The sequence below is a fragment of the Heliangelus exortis genome, chromosome 2, assembly GCF_036169615.1.
Source record: "Heliangelus exortis chromosome 2, bHelExo1.hap1, whole genome shotgun sequence".
Lineage (NCBI taxonomy): Eukaryota > Metazoa > Chordata > Aves > Apodiformes > Trochilidae > Heliangelus > Heliangelus exortis.
The window spans coordinates 20773199-20792309 of NC_092423.1; the positions used below are offsets into that span (position 1 = coordinate 20773199).

At 37.5% G+C, this 19111-nt stretch overlaps 1 protein-coding gene across 1 annotated transcript in view; it reads right to left on the bottom strand.

Moving 5' to 3' along the window:
- Positions 1-201: 201 nt before the first annotated feature.
- The window catches only part of LOC139792169 (macrophage mannose receptor 1-like), a 31913-nt gene continuing 13003 nt past the window's right edge, over positions 202-19111 (bottom strand). The window contains exons 15-30 of the mRNA XM_071735119.1: positions 18493-18637; positions 18014-18049; positions 17759-17928; positions 16927-16994; positions 15088-15188; positions 13704-13846; positions 12020-12134; positions 10675-10820; positions 9233-9335; positions 8197-8429; positions 6226-6391; positions 5083-5235; positions 4723-4839; positions 4023-4190; positions 2108-2149; positions 202-1679 (exon numbers count right to left, since the gene is read on the bottom strand). Coding sequence (XP_071591220.1) covers positions 1435-1679; positions 2108-2149; positions 4023-4190; positions 4723-4839; positions 5083-5235; positions 6226-6391; positions 8197-8429; positions 9233-9335; positions 10675-10820; positions 12020-12134; positions 13704-13846; positions 15088-15188; positions 16927-16994; positions 17759-17928; positions 18014-18049; positions 18493-18637 — 2151 coding nt within the window. The 3' untranslated portion in view covers positions 202-1434. The remainder of the gene's footprint in view (positions 1680-2107; positions 2150-4022; positions 4191-4722; positions 4840-5082; positions 5236-6225; positions 6392-8196; positions 8430-9232; positions 9336-10674; positions 10821-12019; positions 12135-13703; positions 13847-15087; positions 15189-16926; positions 16995-17758; positions 17929-18013; positions 18050-18492; positions 18638-19111) is intronic.

A 19111-nucleotide genomic window follows, 5' to 3' on the forward strand; every position in this document is an offset into this window, starting at 1 on the left:
TTAGTAGGGTAAACCTCCAAGTGTTGGGGACAAAGAAGCAATGAGACACCCTGCTTCATAGGATGGTAAAGACAAATTACTATTGGCATTTAAGAACATACTAGATTAGGAAAAATGGATACTTATTTTTGTAAAGAAATTTTAAGAATCCCATCCCTCCTTCCTTTTATTTATCATAAATTTTTAAGAAGAAATACAAACTTTTTCCTAGAACAAGGCTTTTAATGCACTTTAGTGAACCAAAGTAGAATAAAAACTCATTTACAAGCATGTAATACACACTCAAAAATTTTAATTTAAACACAAAATCTTTTGAAAGATTAAAATATAAAAAATATCAAATTAAATAAGGGCCTTCTCTACACTTGAGTTTCAAATCATTTCTTTGTTTACATTTGGCATAAAAAGTACTGGAAAAGTTAAAATAACCAAACCTATATGAGAATTTACTGTATATTTTTAGGGTTTCTGAACCCAGAAAATATATCAGTAGTCCATATGATTAGCAATGCTGCCACCTCAGTGATGATGAAATTCTGGAATAATACTCAAATGTTTACTGGTAAGTTTCATTAGGCTTTGAAGAAATGGCCTAAAAAGTATGAAATCTTCACTGGTATTGGAGATTTATTTCATAAAATTTCTATGAAGTTTTTCCAGTATACATTATGTATAATTCATCCTGCCTATTCCCTCCCTTTTGCAGTGTCATTTCAGATTGCTATTTTATTATTTAAATGACAGAATATTTCTATTCACAATACATTCAAACCTCATTTCTATGCTTATGTTACAGAATTATAGCAGAAGGAAAACAATTTACACTTTCATTTCTATCAGTTATATACAGAGGAAGAAGATGTGTTAATTCAGATGTAACAGGCAACACAAATGGTTTATCTGGGTACCTCAGTAGCAAAAGGAACATGTGGGCTCCCAGTACTGGGGCAGGAACCTGGTCCTGATTCCAGCAGGGACCTGCACAAGGTGAGCTTGGAGGTCCTGTCAAACCTGTGCAATTCTACCAGTCTACTCTGGACACCAGGGTGGCTTTTTCAGAATTCTACAGATCTAGATGAACTTTTTTGAGCATGCTAAGGAGCTTATTCTCACAGTTGCCTGCGGTGAGCGTGGTTCTTCTTGTGTCTAAAGGTGATACTGGACCCGTGCAGAGACTGGAACTGCCTGCATGTTCACTCACAGAGCATAGCTCCAGGTCTATGTGTATGGTCAACAGCCCTTAAGTACTACAGTTTGTGTGCAGATCTCTGGATCCACCTTGCAAGATTGTTTATTCCTGCTAGTACAGAAAGCAAGAAGCATCCTTTGCAAAATGAACTAGAATTCCCACAGCAGAAAATCATTTTCCTTAAGAACTCTTGTACTTCAGAACTTTATATACCTTCAAAATCAAGGCCAAGATTATCCTGCTTATTAAACTGTTGCCTGCTCATTTTGTTCAATATTGGTCACAAGAAAATTTGATTCATGAGATTCAGGATCCGCACCACCATGGTATATTGCATTGTCAAAACTGGCTGTAAAACTTTGCCCATCATGTCTTTTTTTATAGAAAAAATACAATGTAAGGCCAGTTCCCGTTAGAAGAAGGAAGATCAGTATAACAATCATCCCACCTAAGCTATTTGCAGACGAAGCAGCAGCTTCATTTTTTGATGCTGTCAAGGACAAAACAGAAAAATTAATATAAATGTACAGACACTGCTATTGCAGACAACAAACATCCCCCTAAACAAGCCAACTGGATGAACTCTAAGAGCACTGAGCAGCCATAACAGCAGTTCAGACTAATGCATGGTCTAGATGGACAAGGCAAAATTGGCTTCAGTCTCTTCTGTATTCCTTTTAAAAGGACCATTGCATAGTGCCTGAGTATACCATTCAAAAAGTAAAAAAAAAACAAAATCAATAAGACATCCAGTTTGAGAGAAGAGCCCACCTTTTAAAGAGATTTAGAATAAAATAAGCTCTGACAGCTAAATTGGTATTTAAATGACAATTTTTGGAGGCAGTTTTACTTGCAAATAATAAATGCCTAAGACTTATTAAAATTTCTGTTTAATGTGCTTCTAAGAAATCAACTTACCTTTATTGACAGGTAAATCATGGGTCGGCTCAACATCAGGAACTTTAAAATTAAAAATATAGGTATTATACTCTGTTTGGAAGAAACTATTCAAAGATTAAATAAATATTGCCCACATAATTTTTGCTTTCTGTTTCTATAAAGTTTTAAATAATCATAGAATGGTTTGGGTTGGAAGGGACATTAATCTCCTAGTTCCAACCCAACCTGGCCTTGAACACTACTGGGTTTGGGGAAGCCACAATTTCCCTGGCAACTTCTTCCAGTGCCTCACCGCCCTCACAGGAAAGAATTTCTATCTAATTTCTAATCTAAATCTACCCTCTTTTAGTTTAAAACTACCCCTATTGGTACATTCCATGATAAAAAGTCCCTCCTTAGTTTTCCTGAAGCCCCTTCGGATACTGGGAGGTTGCTATAAGGTCTCCCTGGAGCCTTTTCTTCTCCAGAATGAACACCAAGTCTCTGAAGCCTCTCCTCATGGTGCTCCAGCCCTGACCCTCTTCATGGTCCTTCTCTGGACCTGCTAATGCAGGTTCCTGTCTGTCTTATGCTGGGGACTCTAGAGCTTAACTCAGTACATGGAGATGAAGATGATAAGAAAACTCTTTCACGGACAGTGAATAGACAGTGAATTTGATAGATTCAGGTTGAATCTATCAAATATTCTTGCTAAAAATCTTTTAAAAAAAAAAAAAACTTCTTATCTTTTTAGCTATTTTTTAAAAAATCTGTTTTATTTTTTATCTTTTATCTAGTTGCTTTGAACAGTTTTTTGGTAGAGGAGTCATATTCAAATTTTTTACACTTCCACAGTGTAAAACCTCACCTTGAAGAAATCAACTTTTTTACACTTTTCTTTACACAAAAAGAAATTTGTACTCAGAAGCATTTAATCTATATCTTTAGGTAACATCTTTTCCTTCCTTTCATTGCTTGGGGAGTACGACTCATTGCTTGGGGAGTTATTTTATTGCAGGACTGGCTGGCTGGACCCTACAGAAAGCTCGCGGATGAATCAATTGCCAACCTGCTACTACCTGGAGATGCACAAGCAGGGGACTCAGTTGGTTCCACATTGCATCTATTCTATTTGTGCAGAGGATCTGTTTGCTAATGGCCTATTTCAAACTGTGTCCCAGCTGATGTTCAAATACAGCTGAATCTGTGTGCACACAATGACTTAGGCTGACTGAACATCTCCAGATTTACATTCTTCACACTCTACGCAATGCTGCTGTGCACATAGAGGGGACTCACCCCAGCCTGTGATGCAGTCAGATTTTGTGGGGTTTAACAACCAAAAAAAAACGTGGCCACAAGGAACCATTAAAAATTAAATGTACTGTGCTCTTTGGTTGGTTTTGGATGTCTCTCTATGCCTGTGTCAGCAGAGAAATTAAGAGAACCCCACTGCCCACCCTCACTTGATGCTTTCTGCTTGGCTCTCTGGCGGGTTCCAGCACACTTCACTGGTATGGACCCCATCAGCAGCACCCACCTTCCTTCCACAGGATGTCAGAGACTTTGAACTGGTGCCCCTCAGCTTAACTATCAACAGTGTGTCTGCTTTCTTCTCAGCACTACTTTAATCATCTATTCATCATTTGCTGCCCCTTGCACTCCAACCATGACTATGAATTTTCTCTACACTTTCACCAGTTTCACCTCTCCTACCCCAGGGTACAGCAAATTGCCAATAAATAAAAACTTTGAATCCAAGGGGAGGAAACACTGACAGGTGCTTCTACAACATATTTCTCATTGTCCTTAACAGAAGTTACTCTTGATTTTGATACAAAGCACATGCATCTACATGAATACATAAAGCATACCCAGTAGGTAAGCACTTCAGATTGATGTATATTAACTATTACTTCTAAAATAACCTAATGCAAAGAAATTCAGATCTTACTTTTGGGGATTTTGCAAATAAAATTCTGGTCAACAGAGCAGTAATAGTTCCTCCAGGTTCCACTTGAGATATCCATATCAACACAGTGTTCATCAAACATTACTGTAGGCTCTCCTTCCTCCCAGTTGACAAATTCTACAGCACTTCTGTCTGTCCATAGCCATTCCCCTAAAATTAAAAGTATTAAGTAGTGAGTGAATGAAATGGGGAATTGTTTTCAGTCTAATGGGCACAACAGCAGTGGCTAGGGAATTTATTAGTTCATTAAATTAACATTACGGTGGGCTCATTCCTCACTCTTTTAATACTCAAAGATGACCAAATGGGAGTTTAACAAGTGTAAATGCTCACAGACAATGATACTGAATACAGTACCAAATTTGCAGGTATTCTTTTTTTTTTTTTTTTTAACAGTAAGCTGAAATATTTTTGTATTGAAAAAAAAATCCACTAAAAATGTATACTTAAATATAATTACAGTAAAGACACAAAAGTATTAGATCTCTTGATGGTTTATGTTTTAAGTGTTTTAACAGAAAAGCTATTGAATGTTTAACAGTTGATTTGTTTTCTATTATTGGTATATTAGTTTTTATAATGTTAACATTATTTATTATTTGAACATTATTATAATGTTAACATTATTCACTCTATTTATTCAGTAAATATTTTGTCTCAATACGAATTATGAAATAATTACCATCAACATTTTTGAAAAATCCTATCCAAAACTTTCTGAAGTCAGTTGCAAGTGGAGCCAAATAAAATAAGAGAAAGTTCAGTTCAGCTGAATCTTCTATGGAAACCAGAGAAGCACCTGAAAATACCAATTAAATATTACACATCATTTTAGCAAGATTCTCTATTAGAAACTAAGTTATCTCATTAAAAATCATCACATGCTTCACATTCAACATTTTTTTTTTTTTTTGTAGAAAAGACAGTAGTTTATAACTGATATTCATACACACACATCTATATATTATCTCTTGATTTTAAATTTAAAAAGCAAATGCACAAACAACCTGTAAAATATCCTAAAAAAAAAAAAGGCCCTTACCCATTTGAATGCACATCATGGAAGCATCAGGCCAGCTTTCCTCAGAAGTGGTGTGAACATAATAGCAGTGCCCACGGAAGGGAATCCAATTTCTACCACGCTTTGGTTCAGGACATTTTCCAGGAAGCTGTGGTGGCTCACTAGGGATTAACTCTGTTAAGGAGACACCCAGGTTTCAGTGAGGTCTTAAAAGCCAATGGAAACATAAACTCCTTCACCATCCATCAGCCCTACCAATTTTACAGTGATTTCAGTAAAAGGAATATCCCATACACTTAACTAATGATAAGTGATTGAACTAATCATGGCAAATTAGTAATAAACTACACTGGTTGGAGCTGGTTCTCCAATCTGCTAGGGAAAGTTTACTCCAGTCTTACTGCTGTTCTTCAGATCAGCAATTTTTATTTACAACTTGTGGAACAGGATGAGGAATGAATCAGTTTATATAAAAGAATCTCAACACCCAAACCACAAGGCAGTGCTTGCATCCAGCCAATCAGTATCAAGGTCACTTAAAGAAGCTGTCTGTACCTTTTAAGTGCATCCTAAAATACATAAAAGTGGAATTAGTAGCCTACTGCACTGAGTAATTAGAGCCACAGTAGAGCATAAACAAATATAAAATTTGGTTTGAAGCAGAGATCATAAATTTCAAGTATGTTTGAAATTTAAGTGCAATACCTGAGCTCTATGGTATCTCAGTAGAAACTTCCCAGGATTTTATACTTTTAGAAAATATGAGTTGATTGATTCAGCTGCCACACTGACAGAATTTTCTTATGTCCAAATATTACAAGATCTTTTATATGTAGAAATATATAACTGACAGAGTTCAGCTAAACTTGATCAATTCTGCAGTTCCTGACAAACAAAGATCCAGAAATGTCTTGTTGCTTGTGGCATGAAATGTTGCAGTTGTTTTTCTGATGTGCATGTGCTAACTGGCCTGTGAGAAGAAATGTCTGGAAATCATTCAAGATAGACTGGATCTGAGAGTTCTTCCTTCGTAAAAGCAATAGTTTATCACAAGGCATATATAATCTATCACAGTCTTTGCATACGTGGATATGCTAAATTCAAAGGAAGTTATGCATTTAAATTCCAGTCTCCTAAATCACATTTCTCCCATTAACAACTTACCATCAGATTGCTTACAGAGAGATAAAAATGTTTCATTGCAAGATGCTGTCTTCCAGAAACCATCCAAATCTATATAGACACAGCCTGTGTTCTTATTTGGTTCTCCACTGGCCCAGTTATGGTACCTGCTCTTCCTTCTATCTGACCACATATAATGGCCATGAGTCTAAAAGGAAATGACAAAAAAGATTGTGTCACATACAACAGTTAGACTGAAATACCAGTAAGATTGCATTTACAGGTATGTGAAAGTTAGGAAATATCAGAATCATGGTTTCTCACCCAAAATTAAATCATCCTGTCATGAATACATAACAGTCTGGCCCAGACTTCCACTCTCTACAGTAGCCAGGGCAATGGTCCTAGAGGTGTTTATTTATTACACAACCTACATTACTCAGTTCACACCATCTGTGTATGAATTGAACCTTGCAATAGCAGATGTGAATACGAAGCTAAAGAATTTTTCATAGAAGTCCACATATATGCACAGATCAAATAAAGATTGTTGAGGAACTATTTTGTCAGCATTCCTCTAAAACAAGCTTTACTGTATATTTAGAAAGCAAATAGAAAAAGCAGAAGCTCCACTGGAGAAAGGAATGCAATACTGATGACGTTTTTCATGGTGCACTCCCCACAGACCTCTGCCACCCATGTTAACAGGGTTTCTAGCTTTTGGAAGGACCAACTACTAGAGACAATCTGGGTATGTAAATTTTCAGTGGATTTTACAACTATTTCCAGAGGACAACAAACATTAGTCACAGTCATGGCTCTTGTCACCCCATCCTCCAGAGGCTACCTGCTTCTTCCTCTGATCTTTGGAGGCAGGCTCCCATCCAGCTCTCTGTGCCGGTTCCTTTACTGTCCTTTTTCCTTTAAAGTTCTTGGCCACATTTCATCCCAGGTTCCCATCTAATCCTTGTTTCCCAGTGCCTTCTCCCACTGAAGTTTATTTCCTATTCCTCTCACCTCAGCATCTGTGCCCTCTGTCAGCCCTGTGTCCCACCAAGCTCTGGCTCCACCTTGATTTCTTCACAACTCTGGTTCCACAAATATCCAGCTGGGCTGTCTTTTTTCATGTCCTTTTTACATGTCTCTAATAGATGCTTCCCTTTTCAGACCTATCCACTCTTCACTTACTGAGTCTGCTGACAGATTTTCACAAGGCACCAGCTTTAGCTCTTGACACCAGCCTCAGGTGTCCCCATTGCCAGAGGGCTGATGTCACTTCTATGCTGCACCTTGCCACTCTCCTATTGCACAGCACAAGCTCTTGCAGTGCCAGGCTGTAAATTAATACAAGGCTTAAAATAGCCTCATAAAGAAAAAAACTATTTTTAAGACTAGTTGTTTCCATGGTGTGCACCACAATGTGTACCCTACATCAGCTTGTGGTAGGCCATGGCATAGAAAGAGGAAACTTCAGAGCCACTTTCACCACTGAAGCCACTATGTTCTCCACCTATGTTTGTTGCAGCGAGCCTTCTCTCGGGGACATGGCTCTTCTTCAGGAGCTCTCTCACCGTCCCTCTCCTCAGGCGTCTTCTTCTCTTGTCTGCTTCTTCTGACTAATTCTGCTTCTGGGAGCATGCCTTTTATCTTGCCCTTCAGCTCCGCCCATTTCCAGCTGGGGCAGGCCCTAATTAGTGGGCACACCTGGGCTCAAGCTCCCAGTTCATTATCGGCGACACCTGAGGACCTGTGGTTCTCTCTACATATGTTCTTGGTGTTTGTGGCATTTCTCACATTATGGCCACATCTTTGAGTGTGTAAAACCCCTGAAGTGGAGGGAAGTTGGGTATCTCAGCAAGACAGTGATGGCTGCCATGTATTGAGTGACCTGACCACTGGCAAACATCACCCTCAGCAGCGGATCCTGCCAACTTCTGAGCTGGAAATGGGGCTGATCTGTGTTGATCTGGGGTAGTGGTATGACTGCCACTTGGCAGCATTTGGCTGACTCACCGTCTTGCTGTTAAGCCCAATCCATGCAGGCTCCCCATGCTTTAGCATTTGTAACCACAGGTAAGATTCGGCATAAGGATCCAAAATGCTGGCGAGTTCTGCAAACTGGTCTCTGCAGTTCTTCTGGGCTTCTTCCCAGCTCATTTTGTAGCTGATGACTGCATAGCGGTCATCACCATAATTGTTAAAGCCAAGAATAGGAAATACGGATTCGGAGTTTTGTAGCTGGGGGTCTGTAATGAGCACGCAAACAAAAAAGAAAAGTCAAACACTTTGCATTGGCTAGATATGTAACATTAAGTAATAAAGTCACCAAGCCATGGTGGAATAACAAAGTAGGAACTGTCCCAGATAGTACTTCAATGACAAAAACCATATTTTCAGGTTCTGTGAAAAATTCTTCAATTCCATTAATTTTTTTTTTATTTCTTGTCAGAATGACCTTTAAACATAAGTATTTATATCACCTCCACTAACATGCCTTGCAGGCTCAACACCCTCCCAAAGCATAATGGAGCTCTGTAGGGCATTAAAGGGAACAATTCCCCCCCTTGCTCATTCTATATTAACATTTTTTGTATATCTGACAAGGAACAGGGTACAGTAAGCACACCACAAGCAAGCAGAGGGATATAAATGCTGATGACAAAATTGCCTAAGTAAGACTGTAAAGGAAATAAAGCAGGGCAATTTTTCAAAACAAAGAAGCTACAGTGCTTTTAAGTATAATTGTAGAATTCCAGTTTTGAATAATTTGCCCATATGCCAACAAAATACTGTTCTTTGTCTCTCCTTCTGATAACCAAAAATGATAAAATGCATGATGATCCTAGTTTGTTTGTTTGTTTGTTTTTTCCACTAATTGGTCTAGTTGTTAAAATAGCAAATGCCACATGTTTTTCACAAAATAATAAAATTTGAGTGACACTGTATGATTAATTTAATATTAAATATGGCTGAATATAGGAAAGTTGCTTTTAACACCAGTTTGACATAATCACAATTAGCTGTACTAGAGACTGATAAAAGAACTCACCAGAATTTTTCTGGCATAAGTAGCTTTTGCTTGCTTTACATTCTACGTCTTTCCATTTCCCTGCCTGTTCAGTAGGGTTCTTCGTCATAAAGACACAGTCATCCTACAGAGGAAATTAGATTAATAGGGAAAAATATGGATAGGTAAGGAATGTTCCCGCTCCTGCTGGGTACACAGATTCCCTTATCACACACAGTCACATACAGACCAGTAATATAAAGGTCATATATATTAACTCATACAAGCAATGCCCTGGAGCAGTAATATGACAATAAGCACTTATAACTCAGCCCTAGGACAGTCTGCACTTGGATGAGAAAGGAAGTTGTGAAGTACAGCAGAGAGGCAGGAAGAAGCTGTATGACTGTAACCTCTTTTCCACTGAAAGTTGTGCTCTTTATCTCCTGTATTACCTCCCCTGGCATGAGAAGCTCCTGCTTGGCTTTCTGCTCTCCCCTCCTCACAACAGCCTGATCTTATGCTACATCCAAACCCCCTCAGGGGCATTAACCCAGATGTTGGATGCAAGTGAAGTAAGGTGTAAGTGGAGCAGCTTGTGTAGGGGAATGGGCACAACCTTCTACAGAAGGTGTGTGCGTGTCTGAGATGGAGAAATCCCAAAACCCATCCATAGCCTGAATGGCAGCAGAGGTTGGACCTCATAAAATATCTTCCTGCTTTAGCTGGATTCAATGCAATTCTGCTATGGAAAAGAGTGGAACTTTGTAAAGATAGCACAGGAGTACAGAGGTAGTATTACCAAATACAGAATTCTACATTAGCCCTTTTACATTTAATGAATAACACTCAGTTTTGTCTTGCAATTAAACATCAAATGGTATAGCAGTGATGAAAGCTTCAAAGCATGCATAAGAGAACTTCCAGAAGGAAGGTTTGATAGAAGTTACAGGGAGGAATGACAAAAAAAAGAAATATCCAAAATCTCCTTCTTTTGAAGAGTTTACTCATCACATTCATCTTAATAAGCTTGGTGCCAAGAAAAGTAAATATGAACAGTTAACTGAGTGTTTCCATCAAACCCAAATAATGTTCACTGTATACAAAAATCATACAGTTGCTGTTATTTTATGGTTTATTTGAATCTCCTGATGAGTCATATCAAAGTGAGGGAAACTGGTCACTTAAGGTTGAGTTTCAAATTATGCTTCTAAACCTCTGCCTGGATTGATCCACAATCATGACAAAACATAGAAGCTGAAAAAAATGTGTCAAGGTTGATCTCGCACATGATTACTCTGCTTTTAAAAGCAACAAGATTACTGAAAAACTTCACAAAGGAAACTACAGAAAATACAGCTGTAGCTACATTCATTTTACTCATCTACCTAAGTTACAATGTTTAAGTGATAAACAGAAATTAATGTTTACCTTACTTATATAATTAATACACTTAATATATATACTTACATATACTTAATTACCTTATAGAAACTTCGAGAACCTTTTGCCCAATTTGTATAGTAAACTGGGCTTCCATCTGTCCATAAGTATGTGTGCTCCTCATTTATGTCATTCAGTCCAATCCAAGTATCAGTTGCAGCATTTTTTAAGAGGGACATGAGGGAAGCTGAAGGAAAAAAAGAAAAATTATAAAAGGAAGGAAACTGCATGCATCTTTCCCCAGCAGTGCAGACTCTAGAGTGCCTGGAAACAGGTTGATAAGTTATAGTTATTCTTTTCTAATAAAGGAGCAATCATCATAAAAAGAAAAAGGATAGTCATACGATGTTTAAGTCAGAAAAAGTATTTACAAATTCAAAGATGAGTATATTTTTACATGTTAAATTATTTCCAAAAATTTTAATTGAATTTGTGTGTGCACTTCTTTGTGCTGTTAACCGTCTGAGGAAGCAGGGAAAATGTTTTAATGGTATTACAGAAATTAACACAAGTACACTGAGCCTTGACACCTAGAAAATGAGTCTGCAGACTGTGCACTCCCTTCTTTTCTTTGGTAAATACTTTATTAAACAGGCTTAATAAATTCATTTCTAAACATACATAGCACAACTAAAACTACTTCATAACCAAGAACACATGTACTGAGATCTCAGCCTTTTGGAAGGCCAGATGCTGTTACACTTAGTTCCTGCTTAGTCTGACTTTCCACTAATAGAATGTCCTTCCTCTGCTATAGAAAAAAGCATAAACCACAGGAACTGGATGGAGTGAGCCAGGAGATGGGCTGTGTACAGCCCTCAGGATCTGAGGCATTACACTTCCTGAGCAAACATGAGGCCTCACTAAAAAAAACTTGTAACATGCTGAGCAGCAAGACCAGCAGGCTGAGGTCCAGCAGAACCAGGGGAACAGGAGCAAACTGGGACTCCGGCATCGGAGCCTTCTGCTTCCAGAGGATGTGTCCTTCACTGACACCCCTAACATTTGGCTCAGAAGCAAGGTACATGGGGATTTGTTTTGGATATTACTCCCTTCGTGTCCTATTTTTACATGTACACTTAAAAAAATTTAAAAATACAGACATTCTAGTGCTCCTAATACAAAATACAAATTTTTAAGAGTTAGAAGTCCTTTGTACATCCTATATCGACTCCAGTGCTACTATTTAAATATATTTAAAAGCTAATCAAGAAACTGAAAGCTATGTAAGTATTTTTCCAAAGGTGCTATTCCTCATTCAACATAACTTTAAATTAATATGGTATAAATCATAGCATTTATTGCAGAAACTATACCATCTGTTTTAATCTGTTTATCAGAAATTACTTGATGTGTCATCCAGTATCAAATATTGGTGCTTTATACCTTGCATTTCCTTTTTTGATATAGTAGCCAGGTTTCCTCCAAAATTAATACAATTGTTCCGTGCAGCATGCCATGTCAATGTATCATTTTCATTAAGGCCAAATATTTTGAAACACTGAAAAAGAGAAGTGTGCCAAATTTATAACTGGATGATGTTTTAAATTTTGGTGAAAACACCTGTTAGTAACAAACAAGGTAAAATGGATATTTTAAGCAAAAATCGACATTAGATGATTTAACAGTTCTTTCTAGCTTGATTTTAACTCTTTATGAAAGAGAAGATATACACACTACAAAACTAGCATAAACCCCAATATTTTAGCCTACAATTACAGGAAGGATTATTTCAGTCAATTGATTTCAGCAGAAATTATTTTAAAGTTTCTGAGCACTCTTCTGAGGTCTGACTTTGTGAGAGGAATGCCCAAGAAGATCTCAGAAAACAAACAAGGATAAGATATGTTATTGAAGCTAAATATCTCAGCTTCTGTTGCCCTGTTTGTAATACCACTTTTGGTTCTCATAGGATAATCACAGCATGAGAATAATTCTGGCATTACAAAGAAAACCATGAATTTACCGTTTCTTGTAATATGATTGATGAGATTTAACAAAGATGTCATCAAACAGCTTTGCCAGGGTCAAGCAACCTGAATATGTTGATTAAAGCTGAAAAATCAATCAGGAAATTAGGGGGAAAAGTTGGGTAAAAGGGAGGTAGCTCCATGGCAATCAGAAGTGGTGTCTAAAAACTCAGAGTCAAAGGTGGAACCTCTGAAAGCTCCTTTTAAAGGAGATGAGGAAGAGAGAAACATTTAAGCTTCACAAAGCACTATGAAATGGAAATGACTCTGAGTTTGTGACTCTTCCCCAGGGCTGAGAGAGGGAAGGGAGGAGGAGTCAGCAGCCAGTGTCTCAAACAAAGGAGATAACTGAAATCATACTTCGGCTTAGCCAAAAGGAAAAGAGGTGGAGCTAGATGAGGCAATGTAATCAAGGATTATCTTCACTGCTAGGTGGACTCTTAATGGGGTACACTGTCGTTTTATAGTTTTTATAGGTTCACTGAGGACAATCTATGGATTTAAAATACATACAGTCTCTTATCCTGAAATTTTGTCTTTTGAGAAGACTAGGAGTGATCTTACATAATAAAGCAGGGCAAAGGGTATAGTTGAAATATTTGGAATTCTTAGCAGGCATTTGGTTATATAAAAACTGCTCATATATATAAAAATACATACATATATATATAGATATATATATGTATAAATTTGCTCAAGGAAAGGTGCCTTAGTGTCTAAAGAGCTGGTTCATAGCAACCAAGGGATGAATAAGTGTCCAGGTGACCTGGCAACCAGATGACCTCAGCACAGTAAACAAGAATATACAACAGCTCTGCCCATGGATAATTGCTCAGCAATCCTTGGCAACACTTAACACTACCAAAAATTTAAGATGAAGCTTTCTTCTTGTATTTCACATGACCTCTTTCATAATTGCTGTGGTTGCAATAGAGGCTACAATTTGTTTTCCAGGAACTGTTTTTCTATAGTCTTTAAATATACACTGGCAGAACATATTTTATGATAACTGAAAACCCCACACAACTGAAAACCTGAACCAAAGATGTTTGCTATTCCACTCTTCTTAAAATCCAATGTATTGATATTTCATACTGTACCTTGTTATCAAAGAGGAACCAGTCTTCTGCACACCCACCCTTTGGTGGTGGTGAAGTGGGAGCAATAGTTGGGCGAACAGTATTGTTGAGCCTTTCACAGATGAATAACTCAACACTGCCACAGTTGAGATCATTCCATGTACCTGAAAGCAAATTAGAAAAGAAAGAAAACCTAATACAGCTAGGACTAGGATAAAGAGTGTCCTTTCATATTGCAAACCTGTTGCGGGAAGCAGAACTGATAACTGTGTTTGTATTTATCCCCCTCTGAAATAATGCATATTTTTCATGTATGTTCCTTGGAAATATTCAGGCTACCAGCAAAATTAAGAATACGAATAATTTGTCTGAGGAAAAAAAATCTTAATATTGAAAACTCATAGCATTTCCTAGGGGGAATTTTAGTTCAAATGCTTAAGTCATCTCTCTGAGATCTGCATGACCTCTGGGATTACTGTCAGTATTTAAGTACATGGGCCTTGTTACCCTTCTACCTGAGTCTTTCAATCTTCTGCATACCTTTTCTTCATATAGGAGTATGACATAAGAATATAACATTAACATCAGCACCCCCATTATACATACCAGGAACAAATAAGGACATGGCATTCATTTCATTAGCTGCAGAAAGTTTACCTACACACCTTATATTTAATGGAGATACTGTCATAATTCATTGAAGTTAAGGACATAATTCATCTTATCTTAAAGAAACTCTCTGAAACAGGATATAATATTTGCTCCCTGCCCAAAAAAAATGTTCATTTCCTTCCATTGACTGGGCCACTTTCCACACAACTGAATCACCTCATCTATAGACTCTGAGACCAGGGATGTTTAAAAGTAGAACAGATTAACTTCTCCAAAGCAGACTGTTTGGCTAGTGAAAGCACAATTACTTGCAACAGTCTGTGTTAAAGGATATTTGTATTTATTTTAACTAAAATACTGCATAACATTGATTAGTAATAATCAAAGCCATGACCAAGCCACATGTTTTTAGGAACTGCACAAATTATGACAGCTGACATCCTAAAGAGATACTCATAAAATAGACAGAGGTTATAGGAAATATAATACTGACTCTATCTGTAGGTGGTCTGATGCTTAACTGCTTGATGCTAATTCTTGCTTAAATTATCTGACAAGGCCAGGAATCAAATGTCAAATATAATCCAGTGTGTTAGCTACCTAGACCTGCATTTTTTTAAAGTGAAATTTTCATTTTTTAAATGAAAGAAGATAATATTATTTATTCTTCTGTGCTTTTTAAACATTCTACACAACATCAGGCTTCTCAGTATTCTCACTCACCCAGCCTTGCACATGCAGCACTCCCAAGCCTCTGCCCACTGTGCAGACTGAATTATGCTATAACACCCACCTGTTTGGGTATACATGACCACACAGTTTTCATCATTATTTGCAAAATTGGGTTCATTAGGAGCCCAGGCAACATAGTTGACTGGAGTTCCATCCATCCATCTGAAGGAAGAAATTTAAGGACATAACAATTCTTAGCTGAATTGGTAATACTTCTTTGTAAAAGTCATATTAGAAAACCTGTGTTCTCTGGTTTAAAAACACAACAGAACCAAACCAAACCAAACAAAACAAAAACCCACAACCTCAAAAAAAAACCCCAAAACCCCACAAACCAAAAAAAAGAGTATCAACTGCCTACTCTGCTGGCATAGACCAAATCTGAACTAATCTTCTCAGCTACTGGTCCCAGCCTTTCTTGGTCTCCAGGCACTGATAGCCTGCAGGAAACACACCAATGTAACACTGGATTTGGCCTTCTCTGAACCACAGAACCAGAAAACTGAGCCTATGAGTTTTTTCCTCGGTCCAAAGGCAGTAATGTAAGATATTGTGGGGTAAGAGAAAGGCTTGGAACACATTCTGGGGACTGCTTGACACCATTTTATTAAACAAAGGAAATCTTTAATATTATGCAGCTATGGTCTTCAGTTGTGCCATAATCATCTCCGAGTTTGATGATCACAAATTTATTCTCAAAAAGTAGCCACGAAAAAAGGGGAAAGGCCTCAGTGTACAGGAAGAAGAAAAGTACAGTGGGGAATCTGCCAAGACTGAGAGCCCTCAGATAACACCAGTTTCAGGGCAATTTAGAGTTTTCCCAGTGTTAGAGACTAAGCAACTTTATGGATGGTTTTGCAAGTAAATTGCAAATAAGGAATTCAACAGGATCCCTAGCTGCTTCCACATGTAAATCTCCTGAGTCAAATAGGAAGAAACAGTATATACTAATCTGGGAGAAATAATATAAAGAATAAGAGCAATGCCATCCTCCAGTGGGGAGGAGAAAGAAACTAATGAGGGAGTAAGGGAGAATGCACAAATAATGGTGTTTTCTGAGCAGTGGATGTCATTTAGAAAGCAGGAGCTTTAGGTGATGAGACTACCCAGTCTCTATGGCTTGTGACCAAGAAAGGCATCCTAAGATGACAGAAGAAAGGCTAAAATGAAGAGGCTGACTCATCAGACCAAGCTTCCAATCTCAGAAGGCAGCACTAGGAAAAGAATTGGGAAGGACAGGAGTGGAGAAGAGTGAACTGCAACTCATGTAAGGCTCCAAGGGAGGTTTAGTGTATTCCCACAGCAATTTGTTTCTGAAGAATTTGTAGAAAAGTAATGACTCCATGTAGCCTGAAGCTGGCCTGGCCTGGCCTATCACAGCAGAACCTTCTGGAGACTACCTTCCAGGCAAGGGCTCTCCTCTAAAACCCACCACAGTGCCTCACTACAGGGTTTTTTGGGTTGGTGTTTTGCTTTTTTTTTTCCTTAGATCGTTTGAATATCCAGTGATGTCTGCAAATAACTTACAGAACATCCTGGAGGCCTCCAACCAATTTTACTTTTCATCTAACAAGGAAAAGGGGACTGCACTGCACTGACCAGGTGAACATCCCAGCCCCACAATATAAAAGCAGAGTATAGAACCAAAAGAAGGGGAAATAGTGCAAATATTTCAGGAGAAGTGCTCCTATTACAGAAGTGCTTCCCTGAAGAGCAAAATCTCATTTTAAAACTTCATATCCAGACATGGCTGTGGATGTCACAGTCATTGTCAGTCATTGAATTTTGACAGTCTCTTGCCAACATCTATGCCAAATATTTGTAGAATGATTTGGGTTTGAAGAAACTTTAGAGATCACCCACATTGTGATTCTTACAAACTTAATTTGCTTATACTTACCGGAATGTCTTATCCAGGCTCACACTTAAGCCAATATAAAAGTTATTTCCCCAGTCTTTGTAGAAAGTCTAACACAAAAAAAAAAAAAAAAAAAAAAAAAAAAAAAAAAAAATTAATGATCTGAAAGAAAACAAATTTCAAATAAAGTAAGCAAACACTCAAAAACTGCTTTAGTTTGAGTTATACAATTGGACAAGATACCATGTCCAGGGAGTTGCTGAGATTATGTGTCTCAACTGCAGTTTTCCTCTTATTTCTAGTATTTAAATTAAAAAAGCAAAACAAAACAAAACAACACAACACAAATGGGCTGAAAAAGAAATTGAACAAGTAGCTATGTTAAGAAGATAAAAACCATGTCTTAATAAGTCTATAAAATAAGCCAATATTATAACCATTTTAGAAAAGTATAATGAGAATTTGCCAAAAGGAATTAAATAGTACTCAGTCATGTGAAGAAAACTTGGTATCAATAGTATGAAACTATTTCCAAAAGAGTATATCAGCAGCAGCTTATTCTCTTATTATTAAAAAATATTCTGCATTAAACCTTTTACTGAAAACCTGAAATCCATTTTAACAAAAAAAAACCTGGGAAATCTCTTCTTGAATGTAGCAAAGAGAACAAGTTGGAATACAAAACATACACAATATCTTTAAGCTAAATGGAGCCAGGCTGTATGGTAAAGGTCATAAGTACATAAGCCCATGAAAGGTGGCAGTGATTATTACTATGTTGTGGACCACCTTCTAAGATTTCGCAGGCCAGCTGGAAAAATGGCCTCTGTGCTGGACAGAACAGTGCATTTTTCAAATAACACACATTTCTTACATATTTCCAAAGAAAATTTTTTTCACTTTCACTCTCAATGACAGCAAGATCACCACCACTCTTCTTGCAAAAGTCTCTGGCTTTTTCCATAGGCATTCTTTCCCTGCTGAAGTAGTATTCCTTATGATTATATATTATCCAGTCATCTTCGCTAACAATATATTCATATTCTGCAAGGTAAAACATTAAGAAGTCTATAACAGAAATTATCATTACATGCCAATTTATTTGTGTTATTGGAAGTACAAGACTTACTGAAGGTAGAAGTAGGCTCTGGTTTCAGTGATGCTCCTGCAATGTAAATCAATATCTGAGTATATTATTTTTCTCAGACACCTGTCAATCAAATATATTTATACAGTTTACATCATTTTAATTCCAAATAATGAAATTAATCTCAAGGGTTACTTGGTATGCTTATTTTTGTCACAGAATTTCTCAGAATGCGACTCAGCAGAATACCATGTTAGAGATGATCACAAGTAAAGCCAACAGAAATCGTGTCCAGGTTCATTCTGCTGTATTTCACTTCCTCAGCATGCTGCTTGTGTATCCCAAGGTTACAAGTGTACCCCATGGATGAATTAATGCTTTTATTTAAATTAAAATATATTAAGTGCTTCATTGTGCCTGATGGCAGAACTGGCTCCAATACCTGCAGACAGTGTGATCTGGCCTGGAAAGGATGTTCTTATCTGTCTTTAAAAGTTGCTTAATGAAGAAAAATTTCTTACCTTTTTTTATTTGGCAAACATAGGCCTGCATATGTTCACAAAATAAATCATTCCACCTCATAAGATTGTAAGCATTAAACACGCCACATTTTTCGTTGCCATCATAATTGTTTGGTTCTCCACCTCCCCAGCTTTCAAAGTTTACCTATAGTGGAAACACAGCTTTGTTACTACTCCTCCTAATGTGAAACAATTGCTTTATACTATCCTGTTAAAGCATGTACTTAATTTAATTTCATGATCCATCTTGTGCTTTGGTGCCAGACCTTGTAAGAAGGACATTACCCTTGCCTAGCACAGTGGTTCCTACACCATGTGTCTTCATAGGCCATGTTAGTAAGCCAAGAAGTTGTTGCTGTCTTTGATGGAAGGAGAGATTATGTTTTCCTGTCAAGCTCTAGAGAGAAGTGTCTAAGTACCTTCCTCTAGCCCCTGAGCTGGCTCCTCTGCTCTCATGTTTCAGTCAGGACATTGTCCATCAGTGCTACCAACTGGACTTGGGCCTTCAGACTTTGATCTGCTTCAGACGGAACAAAACTTAGCTTGTGCAGACATACAAAATTATTTCTAACAGTAAATGACAAATGAAAATATAAAGATTGAGACAACCAGATTTGCT